This window comes from Thamnophis sirtalis, unplaced genomic scaffold (genome assembly GCF_051295495.1).
Source record: "Thamnophis sirtalis isolate CommonGarterSnake01/CBP01778 unplaced genomic scaffold, rThaSir2_p1.2 scaffold_1, whole genome shotgun sequence".
Classification (NCBI taxonomy): Eukaryota; Metazoa; Chordata; class Lepidosauria; order Squamata; family Natricidae; genus Thamnophis; species Thamnophis sirtalis.
In genome coordinates this window covers 179,104,756-179,127,956 of record NW_028261381.1, presented here as the reverse complement: position 1 = coordinate 179,127,956, position 23,201 = coordinate 179,104,756, and the positions used below count along the sequence as shown (strand labels likewise).

The window sequence follows — 23,201 nt, the reverse complement described above, 5'->3', positions numbered from 1 at the left end:
GGGGAATCCAGTAGAAAGCTATCACACGATGGGGAAAGAATTTTGGGAGATCGGAGGAGGCAAGACAGAGGGGAATCCAAGACAAAGCTATCACACGCTGGGGAAAAAACTTTGGGAGATTGGAGGAGGCAAGACAGAGGGGAATCCAGTAGAAAGCTATCACACGATGGGGAAAGAATTTTGGGAGATCGGAGGAGGCATGACAGAGGGGAATCCAAGACAAAGCTATCACACGCTGGGGAAAAAACTTTGGGAGATTGGAGGAGGCAAGACAGAGGGGAATCCAGTAGAAAGCTATCAGACTCTGGAGAAAGAACTTTGAGAGATTGGAGGAGGCAAGACAGAGAGGAATCCAAGACAAAGCTATCACATGCTGGGGAAAGAACTTTGGGAGATCGGAGGAGGCAAGACAGAGGAGAATCCAGTAGAAAGCTATCACAGACTGGGGAAAGAACTTTGGGAGATAGGAGGAGGCATGACAGAGAAGAATCCAGGAGAAAACTCCTGAGCTTGCTGCTGCTGTCTAGTGGAGTGTACCTCTCCATGCTTCTCTGTTCACCACCTCCACTCCCAGGTATGGGACTTGACACCGAATTCAGCTAGGATCGTGTGGACGGGTGGGGTGAGCGAGTGATGGAGAGGCTTACAAATGGGCAGGGTGAGCGAGGAGCAACAGGGCCAGGGAAGGCGTGCAGGATTTCTGCTGATCACCGGCTGCCAGTTCGGGTCTCACCAATTTTGACTCAGCCTTCCATCCTTCCAAGGTGGATAAAAGGAGAACCCAGATTGTTGGGGGCAATAGGCTGACTCTGTAAACCACTTAGAGAGGGCTGTAAGTTGTAAAGTCATAAATTAGTCTAAGTACTATTTGTATTTTATAATCATCTCTGTCCAAAGACACATCATTTTAGTTCCTGTATGAAATTCCTTCAGATTTGGTACAAAATAATTTAGAGTATTAAAACATTTCTCCTTGGGTCTCAGTATTGTGATGTGCTATGCTTAACTGATTAAAATAACATATTAAACAACCTTTTGGACAGTAAATGTGACTGACAAGCAAGTATTGGAGCATAGAACACCAGGTATGCTGCTGGAAGAAAATTATGAAATTGAGTCTCATTTACTTTGACAATTGGAGAAAGCAATGATGTTTGGAAAAGTAAAAGGAAACCAGGCCACCAAAAATACCATGACTGGACATTACCAAAGGTGACAACAGCTGGAACATAAAACAATTCAAAAGTATAGTGCAGGATCAGAAGATGTGGAGAGGCCTGGCCCATAGAATCACTGAGAGACGTATCCAACTCAATGGATATCGATCCCTATTATATATTGGGTAGATCACACCTCAATATTTCATCCAGCCTCCGAGAGAATCCAATACATAAGTGACAGGGTGTAAGATGCAGGCAGGGACAGCATACACTGAATGACACCACCAGGTAGTTGGAACAGGAACATATGCACACTGTATGAGCTAAGCTTTCTAAAACCCAGTTGTGATATTCCACACAAAGTTGTGGAGAATAACAGGGCTAAGATCCTCTGGAACTTCCAGATCAAAGCAGACAGGCAGGTCCTGGCCAATGAACCAGACATAGAGGTCATAGAGAAGAAGGCAGAGGTGGGGATAGATGAAGCAGTGTCAAATGGAACAGAAGTTGCCTTCAGAAATTGTGGGCATGTCATAACTGGAAGCTTTCCAGAAGAGACTGGATTGCCATCTGTCAAAAATGGTATAGAGTCTTCTTGGGTGGTGTGTTGGACTAAATGACCTACAAGGTCCCTTCCAACTCTGTTAATCTGTATCTGTGAATGACAGCAAGATCAGGAAGAAGGAGGGTGGGACACTGAAAAGTTCTGGGGTCTAAAGGATGAATTGGAGAGGAAAGTCAAGGACAAAGTGGTCCTAGTGATAGGGGTATTTTGGGCTGTGGCTTTTAAACTGGTAGAGGGACTCCAGCAGATCCCAGGAACAACAGCAGAGCTCTGGGCCCAGAAGAGTGAAGTGCTAGGAACAGGTAAATTAGTGTGTCCATCCTCATCTTACTCGACTCAATGGCAAATGTGGAAGAGTGACCCCACCCTGGACCTTCTTATTCTGAGATGCCACAGGGGTCAGTGCTGTCCCCTCTTCTATTCGACATCTGCATGAGACCCCAGGGTAAGCTCATGTATCTCCTTGTGGTGAGGTATCCGCTATATGCTGATGACACCCCATCAGTGCTTCTGGTAAATTAAGCAGTGCTGTACATGTTCTGTCCTGCTGTCTGGAGGCTATGAATATCTGGATGGGGAAAAACAGACTTCTAAGGAACCTCAGCAAGACTGAGTGGCTTTGGGTTTGGGGGGATCTCTAATTCTAGGACTATACAATCTATGGTGCTGGGTGGAGTAGCATTTGCCCAAAACAGACCTTGCAAGAAAGGTGGGGTCCTTCTAGACTCACAACTCCCGCTTGAGGACATGGCTAGAAAGGCCTTTTCACAACTGTATATGCCAGTCGCACCTCTTCCAAGACAGAAAATGCCCCGGTCACATCTTGGTTGGACTAAGGCAATGTGTTCCATATGAGCCTTCCCTTGAAGAGTATCCAGTAGCTTCAGCTGGTGTAAACTGCATTAACAAGAGCAGTTATGTTTCTTGGAGATCTCATCACACCTTTGCTTGCTGAGCTGCATTGTGTGGCCTCATCACTCCTGAGCTTCTGAAGGTCTTTCAAATCTGGTCATGCTTGCAGACTTGGGAAACCCAATAATTCCTTTTAATAAATGTTGTATAAAGGTTTTCTTTATTTACATTTACACTTTATTTACACTTATTTACACTTTTCATTGGACTGTTGCATGCTGCTCAGAATCACTTTGCATGAGATGGGGGCCACATAAATTTGATCAATCAATCCATTACATCCCTTCTTTTGTGGATATAACTAAACCAGTTCTTCTATCTAAACACTGGGGTGATTGCTCACTCTTCCTAGGGTTCAGCTGACTGCCACCCTGCCCCATCAGCACCCATTCTATCTGAACATACTATGGCACAGGCCAAATTCCATCTTGTGTGCAGGTGTTCACTTTCAGGTAGTTCAAAAAGTCAACTTCATTTTGACTCTCAAGTCCATCTGCTCTGTGGATTAGCTACAGGGGACACAAACATGTTTTTTCCTATCTCAGGTGCAAATCACATCTATTGCTCAGTGGGTAGGACAATGGTTTTTCCTTGCAATTATCAGAAGAACAGTAATTCGTATTGTATCCCCTGTGGATTTTAACCCACATGAATCTTCCAAAGTAACAAAAAGGGCTTTAGGAAATATGTACTGAGTTATCCCAGTGGTGGAAGACTTTACTTTGTCTTCCAAAGAGCCAACTCCAGGGTTCAGTGAGATTCAACTGGTCTTTGCCTCAAAACACAAGTAAGAGAAAGCATGATATTAGAGTAGTTTATTGATTGATTAGTCTTGCAGACCTTTCCTTAAAATAGAATAAAATGCAGCAAATCTAATTTCAGAATACGATAGATAGGAGGAAATAACGTGATAAAATACAAATGTGTTAATTAAAAGAGACATCTGATAAATTTGCCCTGAGGTAATTTGGGCAGTCTCAACTCTGTTAATCTGGTGAGATTTCCAAAGCTCCCTGCAATTCAGCTTCTGTACAAACCTTCATTTCTGATCTAGGAGGGAAGGTGAGAAGAATGGCTGGGCTGCCTCTCCTGCTGCTGATGTTGATCCTCTGCCTCCTGCCTCCCATTGCTACTAAGGAAATTCAAACCGTATGCGCATCGCAAAAACATTTACAGTTTCAAGATCCATGGGAATTTTACAGGCCTGGTGATCTGAATATTGGGGGGAATTTGCCCCTGTTAACCTCTCTGGAGTTCAGAATCCCAGATTTCCAAAAGGACCTGTTGCATTTTAATAATAAAGTTACGTAAGTTTCACCTGGAGGGGAAAGATATAGGTGATTGTTTTCTTTCCTTTGGATTCAGGGCCTCTTTTAAGAAATCCTCATTCTGGGGATCTTCAAATTTAAGTCCTTGTCTCAATAAAGAGGCAAATTCAAGAAATAGGCTAGAATTTTCCATCGCTCCAGAACTATTCATGAGGAAGATGAGAGACAACATAAAACTGAGGAGAGACAACACTATGAGACTCTAGCTGCCCTAGTCAAGATGTTGACTTATAATATTAATTTGGACCTAAAGTTATAGTAATTAAAAAACATCAAAGAAATGTTCAATCTTATTCCAATGTGGGACATTGCCAAATAAAAACCCCTCAGTTTAGGAATCTGCAGAGCTCATGAATAATGGCCCTTAGTGAGTCTGTGTTGTGACCCTCACTGGAGTCTTTTGCTCAGACCTGAAGAAGCTGCTCCGAGAGAGGAAGAAAATGATTAGGGAAGAAGAGGAGCAACTGGAGAGGATTTCATACCAAATGAAGGAAAGAGGGAGAACAGAGGGGTGGTGGTGGTAAAATGATATGGGAGAAGGACAGCCAGGCCTTTCTCCTTACTCAGAAATCCCTCCAAGTTAAGTCAAGGAACATCGTTTAAAAAATCCAAACAAATGAAATTTGTGACTTTCTGTTCCAAGGACACTTAAGAAAGGCAATGCCAACATCAACAGCACCAAAAATATAATGCTCCCCATATTTTTCCCACTACAGACTCACACCCCCAAACTACCAGTACTTCCTAGCCTTGGTGTTTACTGTCACGGAGGTGAACAAGGATCTGGATCTCCTGCCCAACATCACTCTTGGCTTCCACATCTATGAGAATAGCAAGATTCACAGGGAGATTTCCTTATTCAGCCTCTCCCTGCTCTCCACACGAGGCCGAATGGTTCCAGGTTATAAATGTGACAGGCAGGACACCCTTCTCTCCGTCATTGGGGGTGAGGGCCCCAAATCCTCAAGGCAGATGGCCTCCATCTTCAGCATCTTCAAGATCCCACAGGTAAGTGGGGATTACAGTATGGAGTAGACAAACATAGAGAAGGCAAGGATGAAATCAATGTTTTGGTGGGGAGGGGAGAATATTAGATGTATATGACTTAAATAATCCATCTCATATTTGAATTGATTTCTGGATTTTATATATCAAGATACATTTTTATATAACAACAAAACCATATTGATATAATTCTGAAAAAGGAATTAGTTCCTGACTTTCATAGAAGTTTATCATATTTCTGCAGCTTTCAGTGCAATTTATTCTCTGTGTCAGATTTAGGATTTGTTCCTTTTACTTCTGATCTGTCACAACCAGGAAACAATAGATAACTGGTGGCTCTTCCTAAGAAGGGAGGAAGATGAAGCCTGCCACTCAAAGTGGATAAACCTGACTGGTGGGGCAATGAACCACACAATGGGGACCCTTGAAGTCAGCATTAAAATGTACTTTGTCTTTTCAAGAAGATTCTCCTTTTTTCCAGCTCGGTGTTGGCTCTGAGTTCACTCAGGGAGACAGAAGAGTTTATCCGTCCTTCTTCCGGATTAATCCCAGGGAATTTCCTCAGTATGTGGGTATAGCCCAGCTACTCCTGTATTTCCAGTGGAACTGGGTTGGGCTGGTGGCCCCTGAAAATGACAGTGGAGAACATTTCATTTCCTCTCTGGTGCCAATGCTGAAGGAGAAGGAGATCTGCCTGGCCTTCACTGAAATTATGAAATTTGATTTTATTCCTACTTTACATTCAAAATTACATCATATTTTCAATACTTGGTCTATAGGTGAAGTGATTATTTTGTTTGCAGACTCCAATACTATTACAAATGTACAGATAGTTATGTTTGCTTATGAAATAGAGAGACATGCATCATTTCTGAAAGTCTGGATCTTTACATCCAGTTGGAAACTTAATGCGCTGAACTCTCAATACTTATTGAAAAGTATAAAACCCTTCCATGGAGCTTTGCATTTTAGGGACCACACCAGGGATGTCTCAAAATTCAGCCATTTTCTCCTGTCTTTAGACCCTTTGAACCCACAAGGGGACGTTTTTCTCCCAACGTGGTGGGAATGGGTCTTTGGCTGCAAGATCTACAAACCAGGCAGGATCCCTCCAAAGGGGAGAAAACCTTGTACAGGAAAGGAGGATTTACGGAATCTGCCATCTTACGTGTTTGAAACAAGCACGACAGGGGAAAGTTACAACATCTACAATGCCATTTATGCTGTGGCACACGCGTCACATGCCATGCATGGATCCAGAGGGCAACCAGCCATGATGAGGATTGGAAAGAGGATCTCAAATGTCCAGTCATGGCAGGTAATTTCTGTGAGGTTTTTTTGACCCAGTCCATTCTTTGGACTGGATAAAGGTTTTTAATGCAGGACACAGATGCTTAGAGAGGAAGATCCCCGTGTGTATTTCTTGAATTAAACAATTCTATGGCATCATATCACTGCATCAAATCTGCATTAAACCAGATTAAAACAGTAATTATTAACAAAAACACAAATGAGGGGTCAACCTATATTCCAAAGAAACTGAGAGCAGTACAGGAAGTAACAAATGGAAGATTATCAAGAGTGATCCAATGTCCAGTCTGGAAAGGTAATTTCTGCAATCATCATCATCACCACCATCACCATCATCATCATCATCATCATCATCATCATCATCATCATCATCATCTTTAAATAGGAAACTCACAATGTGTATTTCTTTCATCAAATATATGCATGGTATCATATCACTGCATGAAACCAGATTGAAATAGTATTTAAGCAGAAAACAACAGTAAAGTGAATTAAACAAAATATTTTGTTGAGAGAGGTGGAGGAGAGAAGGGAAATAAACCAAACCAGTGTCCATGAGGTTCATGTAGGAAAGACCTTCCTAAAAATTCTTCAAAGGTCTTCAAGGGTTGCCTGAGTTTCATAAAGTGGTCATTCCAGGGAGGAAGCACCATCCCAGAGCAAGAGAGAACAAAGAGCAAGATAGCAATTTTGCCAGAGGCTTAAACAGTCCTAGTGGGCACATTTGCAGAACCACCTCAGTTTTCTTCTGGATGTGCCCTTGATGACGATGATGATGTTATCCGTCATGCCTGACTTTTGGTGATTCTGTGGTCCAGATTGCTCGTCATTCTCCAATCTTGTACTACTTTTTTAAAAGATAGTAAACTCAGTTGATTTTAATCTTGGTTTGTGTTTCTATGGCTTAGCATGCTGTGTGACCTTCCTCGTGTCTTTAGTTTGCAACGTGTTGTACTGAACAGCTTGTTGTGTTCAAGCAACCTTTGTCAAATTTACCACACAGAACTGGACTCAACCTAGTCTGAAATTCATCAGATGTTTTGTATTTCTGCCTCAAAGGCTAAAGAATGGATCTCTTTGGCCAGTGAAGCCACAAATCAGGGCAGGCACTGTGTGGAAAACAAATCCTTAGAGGAGTGGGGGAGTATCAGCAGAACAGAAATAAAGAAGGGATGTTTGCTAATTGGCATATTAAAAGGAACTTTTCCTTTTACAAAACTTTTACAAAAGTTTTAAAAAAATAAAAAAACTTATTTTAACATTTGAAAAAGAAGAAAAAAATCAAGGAAACAATTGATCCATTAATGGAAGAAAATGGCAAGAAGGGAATAAGCAAACACACAATTCGGCATCAAAGGCTAAACCTTGGGCCTCTTCTGGACAGTAGAATAACAAACTGGGGCAGGAAATTCCTTCACATGGCCCCACTTGGTCATATCTTGTTCCCACATTCTGCTTTCCTTGATTGTCAGCTAGAGAAAGTCACTCGGATTCCACACCGATGTGGTAAAAATGATTTAATTGTTCCTAAAATGCATTGCTCATTTTCAAGACTTTGGGCCAAAGTCAACATTTAAAAAGAGCCTAGTATCACCGAAGCAAGATCATACAAGGAATTTTGAATTTGACATATTTGTATGTAGACACCATTCTGATAAAAACTGCAGCTGAAGTAGCTGTAATGCAAATGGCCAATACAAAAGAGAAACTTTTGTAGGGGAAGTAGGTAAAAACTTGATGTTATTCTAGATTGCTCAGATCTTCAACAAGGAAACTCTTCTAGATTCCCAGATAGATACGAATCCCCTAATATGAGGGCCATCACACAATGATAGAAACCAGTTATTCCAATTTCTTTTCATTCAGCTTCTTCCCTATTTGAGGAAGGTCCGCTTCAACAACAGTGCTGGTGATGAAATCTCCTTCTCAGAAAGTGGACTGGGAGCTGCTCATTATGATCTTCTCAACTGGGTTTTCTTCCCCAATCTATCTTTTGTCCACAGTAAAGTTGGACAGATAGAACCTGAGGCTCCCCCAGGGCAGGATTTCAACATTAACTCTGATGCAATTGTCTGGACAAAAAGGGTGAGCTGGAAGTTAAAATAAATGCAGCAAAAGAGTCATTCTCTTGTTATTTTTTTATTATTATTATTAAAAGGTTTTTATTTTCCTTTTTTTTTTTCATTTTCATACACTCACATATATACTGTGCATAGCCGGAGCCATACAACATTAAACAATAATCGCAGCAATTCCTCTTGTCAACAATACCCCCCAAATTAGAAGCCCAATATACCTCTTCCACTCTCCGTATACCTCTCTCTTCCACCCCCTCCAACTTTCTATCTTCCCTCCATCATCCCCCTCTACCCTACTTCCCCTCCCCCTCTACCACTCCTCTCTCCCGATCCACTCCCTTCCTTCCTTCTCACCCTCCCTCTCATCCTCTCTCCCGCCCTCTCTACCCATCTTTCTTCTATCCCACTCCTCCTCCCCTTGGTGTATTTCCACTATATGTCAATGTACTTAACATCCTATTTTTACACAGAAATTAAAGAAAAACAGTATACATGTGAAGTCGCATTACATTGAAATTTAACACATAAATATCCCTCCCTCCCCCCACCCTCCCCCCCAACACCCCACCTCCCCCCCCCAACTTCCCAGAGCCTATACACGGTATAGATTTTTAACAAACACAGTCTAAAGTATATTGAGAAAAAAGAAATAAAAAAATGGTTAATAACATCTCTACATTGATCTTAGCTTCTTCTTGCTATGCTAACTTTAAACAGTTTAAATCATTCCTGATCTTAAGCGTAGGCTATCTGGAATTTCTTAGTCCCATATTTGTTTTGTATATAGTCAATCCATTTTTTCCAGTCTCGTTTATATCTTTCATTTGAGTGACCTTTAAGATATGCCGATATTTTAGCCATCTCGGCTAAATTTGTAACATTCAATGTCCATTCTTGAGTTGTAGGCAAGTCTTCCTTCTTCCAGTATTGCGCCACCAACAGTCTTGCTGCCATTATTAGGTGCAAAATCAAGTTAGTCTCTACCACTGTAAAGTCAGTACTTATACCTAGTAAAAATAGCTGAGGAGTAAACTTTATCCTTCTTTTAAAGATATTTTGCATAATCCACCATATTTTTATCCAAAATGCCTTAACCTTTTGGCAGGTCCACCATATATGAAAATATGTAGCATCGAGAGAACCACATCTCCAACATTTAGGCTGTAAATTTGGATACATAGAAGCCAGTGTTTTAGGATCTAAATGCCATCTATAGAACATCTTATAAAAATTTTCTCTCAGGTTTTGAGCTTGTGTAAATTTCACATTTCTTACCCAGATTCTTTCCCATGTATCCAACATTATTGGTTCTTCAATATTTTGAGCCCACTTTATCATACAGTCTTTAACTAATTCTGTTTCCGAATCCATCTGTATTAATACATTATATATCCCCTTTATATGCATTATGCTTTAATCTATTTGTTTAAATAGATTATCCTCAACTTGGATAAAACCAATTTTTTTATCTCTTTTCCACCTGGCCTGTAATTGCCCATACTGGAACCATGTTTGAACTACCTTCTCCTCTTTTAATACCTCTAAAGATTTTAGTTGTAGTACCCCCCTTTCCAAAATTAGAAGCTGTCTGTAGGTAGTTCTATCCTGTTTTTGTGTTATATTCATATTTTCAATTGCATGTCTAGGAATTGCCCACATGGGTAACTTGTCATTTAATTTATATTGGTATTTTTTCCAGACCCGCAGTAAAGCATTTCTTAAGATATGACTTTTAAAATTCTTGTCCAATTTTTTGTTGAATAATAGGTAAGCATGCCAACCATATACCAGATCGTGTCCCTCAATATTCAATATTCTATCATTAGTTAAATGAGTCCAATCACTAATTAGAGATAGCGCCACTGTATCATAATATAGTTTTATGTTAGGTAATTTCAAGCCTCCTCTCTCGCGTGCATCTTGCATTATTTTCAGCTTTACCCTCGGCTTCTTTCCTGCCCATACAAATTTGTTGATACCCTTCTGCCATTCTAACAGATTCACATCTGTTTTAAGTATAGGTAACATTTGGAAGAGAAATAAAAATTTTGGTAAAATGTTCATTTTAACTGCCGCTATCCTACTCAGCAAAGATAAGTGCAATTTCTCCCATTTTTTCATCTCTATCTGTATACTATACCAAAGTGGTTCATAATTATGCTTATATAGTTTCCGATTTGAAGTTGTAGATAAGATAGATAAGATAAATTTATTTATAGGCCACTCTTTTCCCTGAGGGGACTCAGGGCAGCTTACAACGTATAGGGAAGGGAGTACACACAATGACATATAAAAACAGTACATAATTAAAAGTAGAAGCAACATTCACTCATCATTCGGGAAGAGACGGATTATAATCTTTAACCCCAGGCCTGACGGGATAGCCAGATCTTGAGGGCTGTGCGGAAGGTCTGAAGGGTGGTGAGTGTACGAATCTCCATGGGGAGATCGTTCCAAAGGGTCGGAGCTACTACTGAAAAGGCTCTCCTCCGCGTAGTTGCCAGTCGACACTGACTGGCGGATGGAACTCGGAGGAGGCCTAATCTGTGTGATCTAATAGGTCGTAAGGAGGTAATTGGCAGGAGGTGGTCTCTCAAGTACCCAGATCCACTACTATGGAGGGCTTTATGGGTGGTAAGTAGCACCTTGAAGCACACCCGGAGATCAACAGGTAGCCAGCGCAGCTCGCGGAGGATAGGTGTTATGTGGGCGAACCGAGGTGCACCCACAATCACTCGCGCGGCCGCATTCTGTACTAGCTGAAGTCGCTGGATGCTCTTCAAGGGCAGCCCCATGTAGAGCACGTTGCAGTATTCCAGAGTTAAAATATTAACTCCAAGATATTTGACTTTTTTGACTACCTCACATCCTAGCATCCCTCCTAGTTCTTACTTTTGTTTAGTATTCATATTTATAGCTAATATTTTTGTTTTTCCTAAATTTATTTTAAAACCAGACACTTGACCATATTGATAAATCGTATTCATTAAAACCATACTGGATTCCTGCGGTTGTTCCAATATTATGACCAAAATCATCTGCAAAAGCGTGCACTCTGTATTCTTGCTGCCTAATCTTGATCCCTTTTAGACCATCCAAGCCCCGTATTTTATTCAACATTACTTCCAGAGTTATAATGAACAATAGTGGGGACAAAGGACAGCTCTGTCTTGTACCTTTTCCGATTTGAAAAGGATCTGTTAAACTTCAGTTGACTATGATTTGGGCTGTTTGCTGTTGGTATATTGCTTTAATTGACTGTAAAAAGCTATCTCCTATCTGCATTTTTTGCAATATCTTCAACAGAAATTGCCAGTTAACTCGATCAAAGGCCTTCTCAGCATCCAAAAATATGAACGCAGCAGGAATTTGATTATTCTTTCCCAAATATTCTAAAGCATTAATAATTAATCTAACATTACTCTTCATCTGTCTCCCCTGTATAAAACCTGTTTGGTCGGTATGTATCAGTTGTTGAATAACCACCATTAACCTATTTGCTAGTATTTTAGTAAAGATTTTATAATCTACATTAAGTAATGAAATAGGTCTATAATTTTTTGGTTGGGTAATATCTTGATCTTCTTTGGGTATCAATGATATAAACGCTGTCTTCCAAGATGGAGGCACCTTACCTTCCGTTTGAATCTTATTAAATAATTCTCTAAGAGGTTCTACCATTTCTAACTGTAAATTTTTATAGTAAACCGCTGTCAAACCATCTGTACCTGGTGCTTTCCCTAACTTTAATTGCTTGATTACCTGCAAAATTTCCCCCGAGGTTATTCGTTGGTTCAACTTTTGCCTGTGCTCTTCTCTAACTGAGGGTATTTTCTCTTTATCTAAATATTTGTCTATATCTAAACCATTAATTTTATCCCCTTTATACAATTCTGTAAAAAATTCCCAAAATGCCTTTTGAATCTTCTCTTGTTGAAACACCTCCTTCCCTCTGTAAGTCAGTTTAGATATATTTCAAATTTTCCTTTTTTTCCTAATCTGATAAGCTAACCATCTGCCAGGTTTGTTTGCGTTACAAAAAGTATTGTGTTTTGCATATAATAAACTAGTGGCTACCTGGTCAGAGATCAACATGTCAAATTGAGATTTTAATATGGTGATTGCTTCCTTAACCTTTGTATCGCCTGGATTTATTGTTAACTCCAACTCTTTCCTCTTAATTTCCTCTTCCAATTCTCTTCATTTTAGCCTTTGTTTATATCTATGTGTTTTATTTATATTCATCAGCACTCCTCTCATATACACTTTGCTTGCATCCCATATGAATTCCATAGGTGTACCCTTATTCATTTTCAAAACAAAGTATTCAGATAACATTTTTTTACAATCATTAATATACTTTTCATATCTAAATAAGTTTTCATTCAATCTCCAAGACCTTCTTGCCTGCACTGCCCTTCCCAATTCCATCCAAACTGGGTTATGATCCGAAAGGACCCTAGCCGCAATCTTTGTCTACTTCACCCTAGAAAGCAAATCATTAGTGATTAGTATAAAATCAATCCTTGAAAAGGATTGATGTCTATCAGAAAAGAAAGTGAAATCATGTTCCTCTGCATTTCTCTCTCGCCAAATATCTCTCAATTCGAAGTCATCCATCATGTCAAAAAAAGATTTGGGTAGCTTTGCTCGCATCTTAGTATTTGGGCGAGAAGTCTTCTTATCTCTTTTAGTGTCTATCACACCATTCCAATCACCCAATAGTATACAAGACCTGTAGTCCCACTGAACTAATTTAGCATGAAGATGTCTATAGAATCATTCTTGCTTTTGATTAGGAGCATAAATTCCCAAAAGTAATATCTTTTTCCCTTCTAAGATTAGATCTAACATGATATATGTTCCAAAGGGATCTGCTTCAATCAATTCAGCTTTGATATCTTTTCTTAAGTATACAACTATACCATTTTTCTTTTCCATGGCAGAGGCTACAAAATGTTGACCACGTTTTGGGTTAATCAAATATTTTTGATCAGTTGATTTGATATGAGTTTCTTGCAAACAAATTATATCATTCTTAAACTGTTTAAGATAGTGAAATATTTTCTTTCTCTTCTGTGGAGAATTCAGTCCATTGACATTCCATGTTAGAATCTTAGTTGTCATCTTTGGTTACCTGAAGCTTTTTTAGAGCCTCCTGCATGGCCTGTTTAACCTTTGGCATAGCTCCTCCCATGGCTTCTCAGCTTGTTGCTGTAACTCCTTGATTGATGGCCGGTGATTGTTGAGGTTGTTGCCTTTTTGCTTGTTTTTCCATTCGTCTGGTAGTCATACAGCTAGGTTTTTGTTCCATAACACCTTGCCCTTCTAGGGAGGGGAGATGGTACATCTTGTCTGGTAGTTTTGCTGTCTGTCTTGTCCTTCTTGTGGTCTTTCTCCGGATCCAGATGGTGCAGGGTGTCCCACCTTCAAAATATTGTGATAAAAATCTCGAGCTTTCCATACAGAGTTGAGATGATATCTTTGCCTGTCAAATGTAAATATAATACCAAATGGTGCATCCCATCTGTAGTGTATCTGACAGTTTCTGAGTTCTTCCACTAAAAAAGCATAGTCTCTCCTGGCTCTTAGCATTTGAGGTGGTATTTCTTTCAAAACAGTCAAATCCTGGCCCCCAATTTGGAGCCTAGTGTTATAGGACTCTTGTAATATCATGTTTCTGAACTCTCTTGTAGTGAAATATATAACTACATCTCGGGGAAGTTGCTTCTGTTTTCCCACCCAAGAATTAACGCGATAAGCTTTATCAATCTGCCAGTCAAAGTTGGACCCCGGTCTTCCCACCAGACAATCAAAAGCTTCTGAAAGAATCTGTTTCAAGTTCTGTTTATCCTCATGCAACCCTCTTACTCTTAATGCCAGCTCCATCTGCCTCTACTGTATCATAATAATTTGTTTTTCAGTGTTTTCAACTTTTTGTTGCACCACCTCAGTTTTGGATGTCAAATTGGTATTAGCTTCGTTAAGATCCTCTAGACTATCTTCAATTCCAGAAACATTTTCTGTCAGTACAGTTACAAGTCCCAGCATATCATCTTTCATTTTAGCAATCCTAGTATCAATTTTATCATACAAGTCCGCCTTAAGTTCTTTTATCTCCTCTTTTATCTCCTCTTTAAAATCTCTAAAAGTTTCCAAAAAAGTTCTTTCATTAGCAAATCTCCAGTATGGGGCATAGAGGGTGGAGGCTGCGACTTTGTGCCAGGTATTGGGGATGTACTTCTAGGAGGTGGTTTCAAAGCAGGATTTAATTTTGAGGCCATTCCAAGTCTTATCTTCGAGCAATTAATCAAACTCTACTGGCCCGCTATGCAGCTACAAAAAGAGGCATTAAATCACCCCTTTATTAGCTCCGTAGGACTTTTCAGAAGGTTTCAGAAAAAAAGCATTGTAACGGAACAGCTCAGCATATTCAACGCCATTTTAAACTTCTCTATATTAGAAATATATATTAGCAAAGTTGATTTAAAAAAAGGTCTTGTGGAATCTTGTAGAAATGAAATTAATTAATACAAATCTGCTGGCCGGCTATAAGGCAGAGCAATGAATCACTCCCTTCCTTTGAAGTTTTATAGCTGTCCTTTGCAAGAAGATTAAGGAGGTGAGTGTTGTTACGGAGAATATTTTAAAAGCTTTTTTTTTTTAAAAAAAAACAAATTAACAAAGGAAGATCTTGTAAAAAAATGAAGCTAGGATTAAATAAGCAAATGAAGTTCTCAGATACGGGCTCTGCTTGTATTAAAATCAAATAGTTCAAATATTGTTCTAAGTAGGAGGATCTTACTTTGGGCTGCAAAAAGCAGCTGTAGATTCTGGTGCAGAAATAATTCTGCCTCGGCTGCCCCCCCCTCTCTTCACAGACAAAAAAGCTGCAAAGATCAAAAAGGCACTTTGCCAGCTGGATCTCTCTCCTTCCCTTCTTGCCTGAATGGATAAGGTATCTGTCAGATGTCTAGACAGATAACGCGACCAGGAACTTGGGAGCAGCCCTATTAAGCTGCTACCATCAGCAAGGTCCTGCCCAGGAAGTCCAAAAGAGTCATTCTCTTCTAGGGATTCAAAACATCTCCTTTACTGGAGAACAGGTTACTGAATCAAAACTTTGGCAACGATTTGATGACAAAACTACTTTGCATGTAACATATTTGAGGTCTGATTTGTGACAGATCCAAAAGGTTTGAGATTAGGAAGAAATTCTGCTTGATACCCAGGATGCAGATGGAGCAGGCAATAGTGGTTTCCATGGACCATTCCCATTCAGTTGGATCTCCATCAGTGTTTGCTTCAGAAAAGCTATAGCTCAATTCATGACCCTTCTATTGCATGTCAAGCCCCAGTTACAATCTCCAGCATCCATTGGTGGTCTGGAATGGAATCGGCCTTAATCTCTCTGTGCCTTTTCCAGGTTTCTGCTAGAGCCCAGTTAACCATTTCTTTTCTAACATTTTGATAATGGAAACAGAAATGTACAAATGAATCAGTGAAGCATGTTTGTTGCTTATACTATCTCAAGCATCTCCTTATTCTCTTTCAGAAAGTGCCCTTTGGTCGGTGTGCCATGAAGAGGTGCCATGCAGGAGAGAAGAGGAGTGTTCCAGAGGGAGAGCAGGTCTGCTGCTATCGATGCGACCCTTGTCTAGAGGGGACCATTTCTAATCAGACAGGTAGAACAAACTTTTAATGTAGATCTTCTACTAAGATCCAGGAAACCACTCAGTAGAAGCAAATATCAATTTTGTTGTTATTTTTCATAAATTGAAATTCTTTAACATATTCATGTTTTTCAGCAGAAATTCTGAGTTCATGGGATCTAAACTGTCCTGCCCACCTCCCACCCCAGGCCACCTGTGTCAGGGTTGTCCTGAGGTTGTCCTGAGGAGACAACCTGTCCCGCTGCTCAGCAATTTAACGCAAGGTAGTTTGGGACACAATTAATGTGTTGAGGAGTCCTTGGTGCTCTTCATGTGTTACCTCCTTTACTTTTTACTCCTTCTCTTACAACCCATTGGGAAATCCCACTACAAATCTTTTCATGAAGGAGTGTGAGGTTCAAGCTCTAATATTTATTATCTAGAATATGATTGTTCAGTCCCAGGAAAATGATAGACCTGTTGGGGAATGAGAAGTTATATCCAGCTATATCTATGTATTCTCCTCTGCAACAAAATCCTGAAAGTGTAATTGAAAACACAAAGCAGAGAATTTGAGGCAAAGAGGTTAAAACATCCTTGCCTCTAGCTAACCTGTCATCAGGGCCAATAGGAAAGGTTGATTAACCCTTTTTGATCCATCATGAAATACAAAATGACTCTTGATTTCAGATGCAGCTCACTGTGACCCCTGTCCAGAAGACCAGTATCCCAACAAAGACAAGGACCACTGCATTGCCAAGATGCTCCACTTCCTCTCCTATCAAGAGACTCTGGGATACATCTTAGTTTCTCTTGCTCTTTTTCTCTCTGTGACCACATCTGCAGTCCTGGTGGTTTTCCATAAACATCATGACACGCCAATTGTCAAGGCCAACAACCGAGATCTCACCTACATCCTCCTAGTCTCTCTCCTGCTCTGCTTCCTCTGCTCCTTCCTTTTCATTGGGCGACCTTGGATGCTCACCTGTCTCTTCCGACAAACAGCCTTTGCCATTCTGTTTTCCCTTGCAGTTTCCTCTGTCTTGGCAAAAACTGTCATGGTGGTTCTGGCCTTCATGGCCACCAAGCCAGGAAACAGGGCAAGGAAATTCTTAGGAAAACCACTGACCAACTCCATTGTATTAGGCTGTCCCCTGATCCAGGCAATTCTTTGTGCTACCTGGCTGATAAGCACTCCCCCATTTCCCAATTTTGATTTCCAATCCTTGATTGGAGAGGCCATCTTGGAATGTAATGAAGGCTCAGCTTTAATGTTTTACACTGTCCTGGCCTACCTGGGTTTTCTGGCCCTTGTGAGTTTCACTGTGGCCTTTCTGGCTAGAAACTTGCCTGACAGCTTTAACGAAGCCAAATTCATTACTTTCAGCATGCTGATCTTCTGCAGTGTTTGGATCACTTTCATCCCCACCTATCTGAGCACCAAAGGAAAGTCTATGGTGGCCGTTGAGATCTTCTCCATCTTAGCATCTGGGGCTGGTCTCTTGGCTTGCATCTTTTTCCCCAAATGTTATATTATTCTACTGAGACCTGATCTAAATTGTAGAGAAAACATAATGAGACCCAAGAATCTCTGACTAATGTAGTTTCTGAGAACTTTTATTTGATTTTTGGACTTTTTTTATTTTATCAGCTTTCTTTAAATTATTAAATGAGGAAAGGGCTTTTCCATGAAATAATCAGATGATGCAAACCATTACAAAGTATCTGTTAATCTGAAACAGTCACTTACATTTTATTTTTTATTTTTTTATTTTCTCTTATTTGTTTTTATTTATTTAATCAATTTATAGGGAGCCCAATCCCGGAGGACTCCGGGTGGCTTACAACGAAAGAAAAAGAAATAATAAAAAATGAAAATAAAAGCAGGTTAAAATCAACATGCATACATTTGTTACGATCGGGGCTGGACCTCAACAATGAGGTCAACAGCCCCAGGCCTGTCGGAATAGCCAGGTTTTAACAGCTTTTCTGAAGGCCATGAGAGTGGGTAAGGTCCGGATCTCTGGGGGTAGCTCGTTCCAAAGGGTCGGAGCAGCCACAGAGAAGGCTCTCCTCTGGGGAGCTGCCAGCCAGCATTGTCTGGCTAACGGCATCTGAAGGAGGCCCACCCTGTGGGATCTCACCAGTCGTTGGGAGGAGTGTGGCAGTAGGCGGTCTTGCAGGTATGCTGGCCCTAAGCCATGTAGTGCTTTAAAGGTAATAACCAACACCTTGAATTGCATCCAGAGACCAATAGGTAGCCAGTGCAGCTCGCAGAGGATCGGTGTAACGTGGGTGTACCTAAGTACACCCAGTATTGCTCGCACGGCTGCATTTTGCACTAGTTGCAGTCTCCAAACACTTTTCAAGGGTAACCCCATGTAGAGCGTGTTGCAGTAATCCAGCCTTGATGTGACTAGGGTGTGAGTGACCGTTTGGAGTGCCTCCCGATCCAAGTAGGGCCGCAATTGATGCACCAGGCAAACCTGGGCAAAGGTCCCCCTGGTCACAGCCGACAGATGGTGTTCCAGTGTCAGCTGTGAATCCAGGAGGACTCCCAAATTACGGGCCCTCTCTGAGGGGTGTAAGTTTTCAAAAGTTTTCAAAAAAAGGAGCAAGGATGGACTGTCTGGACTGTCCCTCGGGGGCAACATCCACAGCCACTCAGTCTTGTCAGGATTGAGTACGAGTTTGTTCACCCCAATCCAGATCCTCTTCTGAGTCGATCCCCTTGAGTTGATCATCTTGGAAATAAATCTGGATGTTAAAGATGTAAATATTCCTTTCCAAAATGATGGATTTATTTGAATCAAAAGTGTCTAAGAAAATATGTTGGGTGGATTTACTATCGTTATTTTTAAGCACGTTTGTTTCCACAGATCACTGAAAGTTTGCTGAATTTCTTATTAATTTTTTCATTCAACTGATTACTAGTTCTTTTAAAATAAATTATAGAATTCAAATAATCCACATTGTTTTTCTCTCTATTAATTGAAAAATACTTTATGAAGATGTAAGATAATAACAATAGTAGATATTAAAAGTAGATATTACCAATATTTTTCTGTCCCTGCTAATTGTTACTACTTTTTATTGATGAAGAAGGAAGGATGAAGAGATGAATGGAAGAAAGGAAAGAAGCATGAATGACAATAAATGTTTTCTCAGAAGTCAAAATAATTGTTTCCTAGATTTGAAATACATACTTGTTGAATGTATTTGCAAATTAATATATCAAATACCAAAACAGTTGGATTTGGCAGACGAATTGAGTGAACCAATTGTGGAATTCAATTTTTTTACTAGCAGTCCTGTGTGTGTGGCTTGGTGGGCATGGCTTGGTGGGTGTGGCAGGAAAAGGATACTGCAAAATCTCCATTTCCATCCCACTCCAGGGCAGAAATAATGTCAAATCTCCATTTCAACCCAACTCCAGGGAAGGATACTGTAAAATCTCCATTCCAACACCACCCCAGGGGAAGAACACTGTAAAATATCCATTCCAACACCACTCCAGGGCAAGGATACTGTAAAATCTCCATTTCCACCCAATTCCGGGGAAAGGATACCATAAAATCCCCATTCCCTCCCCACTCCACTAACCTGCTTTCCAGCTCCATTCTCTGGTGCAAGGCAACATAAGAAGACCCAGCCAATCATCTGGGACTCAGATCAGCTGGGATTTGGGAGGCAGAGGATAGTTGAGGGCAGGGCAAGCCAGAGGTGGCATTTGCTGGTTCTCCAAACTACTCAAATTTTTCACTACTTGTTTGCCAGAAGCAGTCAGAACTGGCTGAATACCACCTCTGGAGCGAACTATTCAGAAGCCCTTGCCAGAGTGTTACAGAACCTTAGTTCCCATTTGCCATCTGGAAAAAAAGGTCATGGATGGGGGGAATTGAGGGGAGACTCCCAAAAGAACGTGAAAGAAGGAAGGGCAATTATTTTGTGCTGTACAGATTTTGGGGGAAACTATGGTGGCCTGAAGGAAGGGAAAGGTATGAAGAGCTATGCTGAGTTTAGCCATATTTCATATAAAACCAATGAAATTGAGAGCAAGGATTTTTTTTTTTGCCAGGGCAACCTGGTCTACCCAATTATGGGATGGAGTGTACTGCTTCCATTTTCATTTTTGCCTTTCAGCCCCAATCCAGGAGCCTTCATAGGCAGTTGCTTTTGTGACAAACCATTTTTGTGTTGAATTTATGTTTTACTAACAAAGAAATAAACAGACACTAGTATGGATTGAGGGCAAGGCATTAAACACCAAATACATTCCAGAATAAATCTATTTTTAATAGCTTGTGGGACACAAGAAGCAGATCTAGTTTCTCAGGCAAAGCTGACAGTGTCCTGGAAGGTGGGAGGCTCTATAAATATTTTAAATAAATAGACAAAACAAAACCTCCAGAGAACAGGGGCAGCAGAAGAAAAGAATCAGATTCTTGAGCAGGAGCTGAGAATCAAGTGGGGGACACACAGAGAGACCGATATCACACCACAAGGCAGTGTAGCATCATGCAGGACCAAAGAGGGAAAGTCCTGAATGGACCAATCATCTACAGCTGCTTAGTTTTGCTAGGATTCAAACTGAGATTTTTCCTCCCCTTCCAACAGCCTTCAAGCACCTGGACAAAAAATTGACTGCATTGCTTTGTCAGTCAATGCTTGTAGAACTGAACATCATCAACCTACAGTTGACCTCTGAGCTGGAACTGAGAAGGCCTCACTGAGCCAACTAAAGAATCAGCAGTTTAGGCTCAGTCTCTCATTTCCAAGCAACACTGACTGGAACCATCTTCAGAGAAAGGAAAGAAGCACATAACAAACACATTGCGCCCATTCTTATTACCCCCGTCAGTCAAGGGTTTACCATGGGTGATGGAATCCTTCCTACACTAGCTGACAATACTGGACACATATAGTCCTGAGGGTGGAGGTTCATTCTCCAAGCTTGGGGGTTGGTTCCCAGATGTATCATTCCACTGAAGATGTGATGATGTTACTTAGCCTGGTAAAGAAACGTTCGTAAACCAACCCACAAACTCAGAGAACAAATCTGCACCCTCGTCCTACACTCATCCTCAGTTCTAAGTTGCTTCTCTCCTTGATTAGTTTCCACCCATTGCTTCTTGTTCTACACTCAGGTGCCTTGGAGAATACTTTGACTACCTCTTCTTTGTGGTAACCCCTGAGATATTGGAACACTACTATCATGTCTCCCCTAGTCCTTCTTTTTATTAAACTAGACATACCAAGTTCCTGCAACCATTCTTCATACATTTTAGTCTGCAATCCCCTAATCATCTTTGTTGCTCTTCTCTGCACTCTTTTTAGAGTCTCCACATCTTTTCTACATCGTGGCGACCAAAACTGAATGCAGTATTCCATGTGTGGACTTACCAAGGAATTATAAAATGGTATTAACACTTCATGTGATCTTGATTCTATCCCTCTGTTTATGCAGCCTAGAACCGTGTTGGCTTTTTTGACAACTGCTGCACCCTGCTGGCTCATATTTAAAAGATTGTCCACTAGGACTCCAATATCTCTTTCACAGTTACTACTATTGAGCAAGATACCATCTATACTGTACTTGTGCATTTTGTTTTTCTTGCCTAAATGTAGGACTTTACTCTTTTCACCATTAAATTTCATTTTATTAGATAGGGCCCAATTTTCAAGTTTGTCCAGATCCTTCTGTATCTTAAGCCTCACTTCTGGAGTGTTGGCTATTCCTGCCAGCTTGGTGTCATCTGCAAATTTGATGAGTTCCCCATTTATTCCCTCTTCCAAATCATTGATGAAGATGTTGAAGAGTACTGGGCCCGAAACAGAGCCTTGGGGTACTCCACTGCATACTTCCCTCCATGAAGATGCAGTTCCCTTGAGGACTACACATTGAGTGCGGTTGGTCAGCCAGTTACGAATCCATCTGGTGGTGATGCTGTCTAACCCACATTCTTCTACTTTATATAGTAGTAGGTTATTGTCTACCTTATCAAATGCCTTACTGAAGTCCAAGTAAACTATATCGACGGCATTCCTCTGGTCCACTAATTTTGTTACATCATCAAAGAATGCAGTAAGATTAGTCTGGCATAATCTGTTTTTGACAAACCCATGTTGGCTTACTTTGTTTGTTTCTAGGTGTTCGCTAATTTGTTGCTTGATTATTTTTTCCAGAATCTTTCCTGGTATTGAAGTCAGGCTGATAGGTCTGTAGTTTCCTGGATCTATTTTTTTTCCTTTTTTGAAGATGGGAACCACATCAGCTCTTTTCCAGTCCTCTGGTAGTTCCAGGATCTCTGAAAGATATAATTCAGTCGTTCTGAGATATTGTCTGCCAGTTCCTTCAGAACCCTGGGTATAATCCATCTGGTCCTGGTGATTTGAATTTGTCTGGGGTAGACAGGTGCTCACTTACCATTTTCTTCCCTATTTCAATTTGTGTTCCTAATCTGATTTTTGTGGTGCTGTTTTTGATAGGTTGGACTGTTTTATCCCTTTGTGTAAAGACAGATGCAAAACATGAGTTAAATAGTTCTGCTGCTTGTCACCTTCTTGCCTTCTTTAAAGATTAACCTTTAAAATTGGATAGTATTGAGTGCTAATGAGGCCTAGTGGCACAAGGAAATCAGTTGTATTCTAGTAAGTTTGAGCAATCATACCAAAATTTATATGAAACAACTCTTTTACTTATATTTGTTAGGGGGTGAAATTAAAAATTGATTTCTCCAATAGAAGTAGGTAGGTAGGAAGATCTCTAAAGATGTTATGATAATTTAACAGAAAGAATAAGAGAGTTGGAAGGGACCTTGTAGGTCATCTAGTCCAACCTCCTGTCCATTTAAACTATTTGGAGCCAGAAAATGTGTTCTACTATGTTTTGCAGTCCAAACAATGTTCTGAAGGTTTTGTCCTAGTGCCTGAATGTTGTTGGATATAAAGAAACTCTCATATTTAATCCTAGCAAAAACCAGAACAAAGGTTTAGGTTTAGGTTTATTAGGTTTATTAGCATTTGTAGGCCGCCCTTTTCCCTGAGGGGACTCAGGGCGGCTCACACAAAACCAGGAAGGGGGGGATACAACATTAAGATAACAACATATAATAAAATAATAGACAACATACATTCATCATTCGGGCGGACCCTGTGGATGCTTCCCCCCCCCCCATATTGGGACATAG

At 40.5% G+C, this 23,201-nt stretch overlaps 1 protein-coding gene across 1 annotated transcript; it reads left to right on the top strand.

Moving 5' to 3' along the window:
* Positions 1–1,435: 1,435 nt before the first annotated feature.
* On the top strand, positions 1,436–17,606 carry LOC148049935 (vomeronasal type-2 receptor 26-like). Its single transcript, XM_087705562.1, has 8 exons — positions 1,436–1,630; positions 1,829–2,027; positions 2,113–2,170; positions 4,682–4,973; positions 5,452–6,288; positions 8,148–8,366; positions 15,915–16,044; positions 16,702–17,606. The coding sequence occupies exons 1-8, from the start codon at positions 1,436–1,438 to the stop codon at positions 17,604–17,606; spliced, it is 2,835 nt and encodes a 944-aa protein (XP_087561688.1).
* The last annotated feature ends 5,595 nt before the right edge of the window (positions 17,607–23,201 follow it).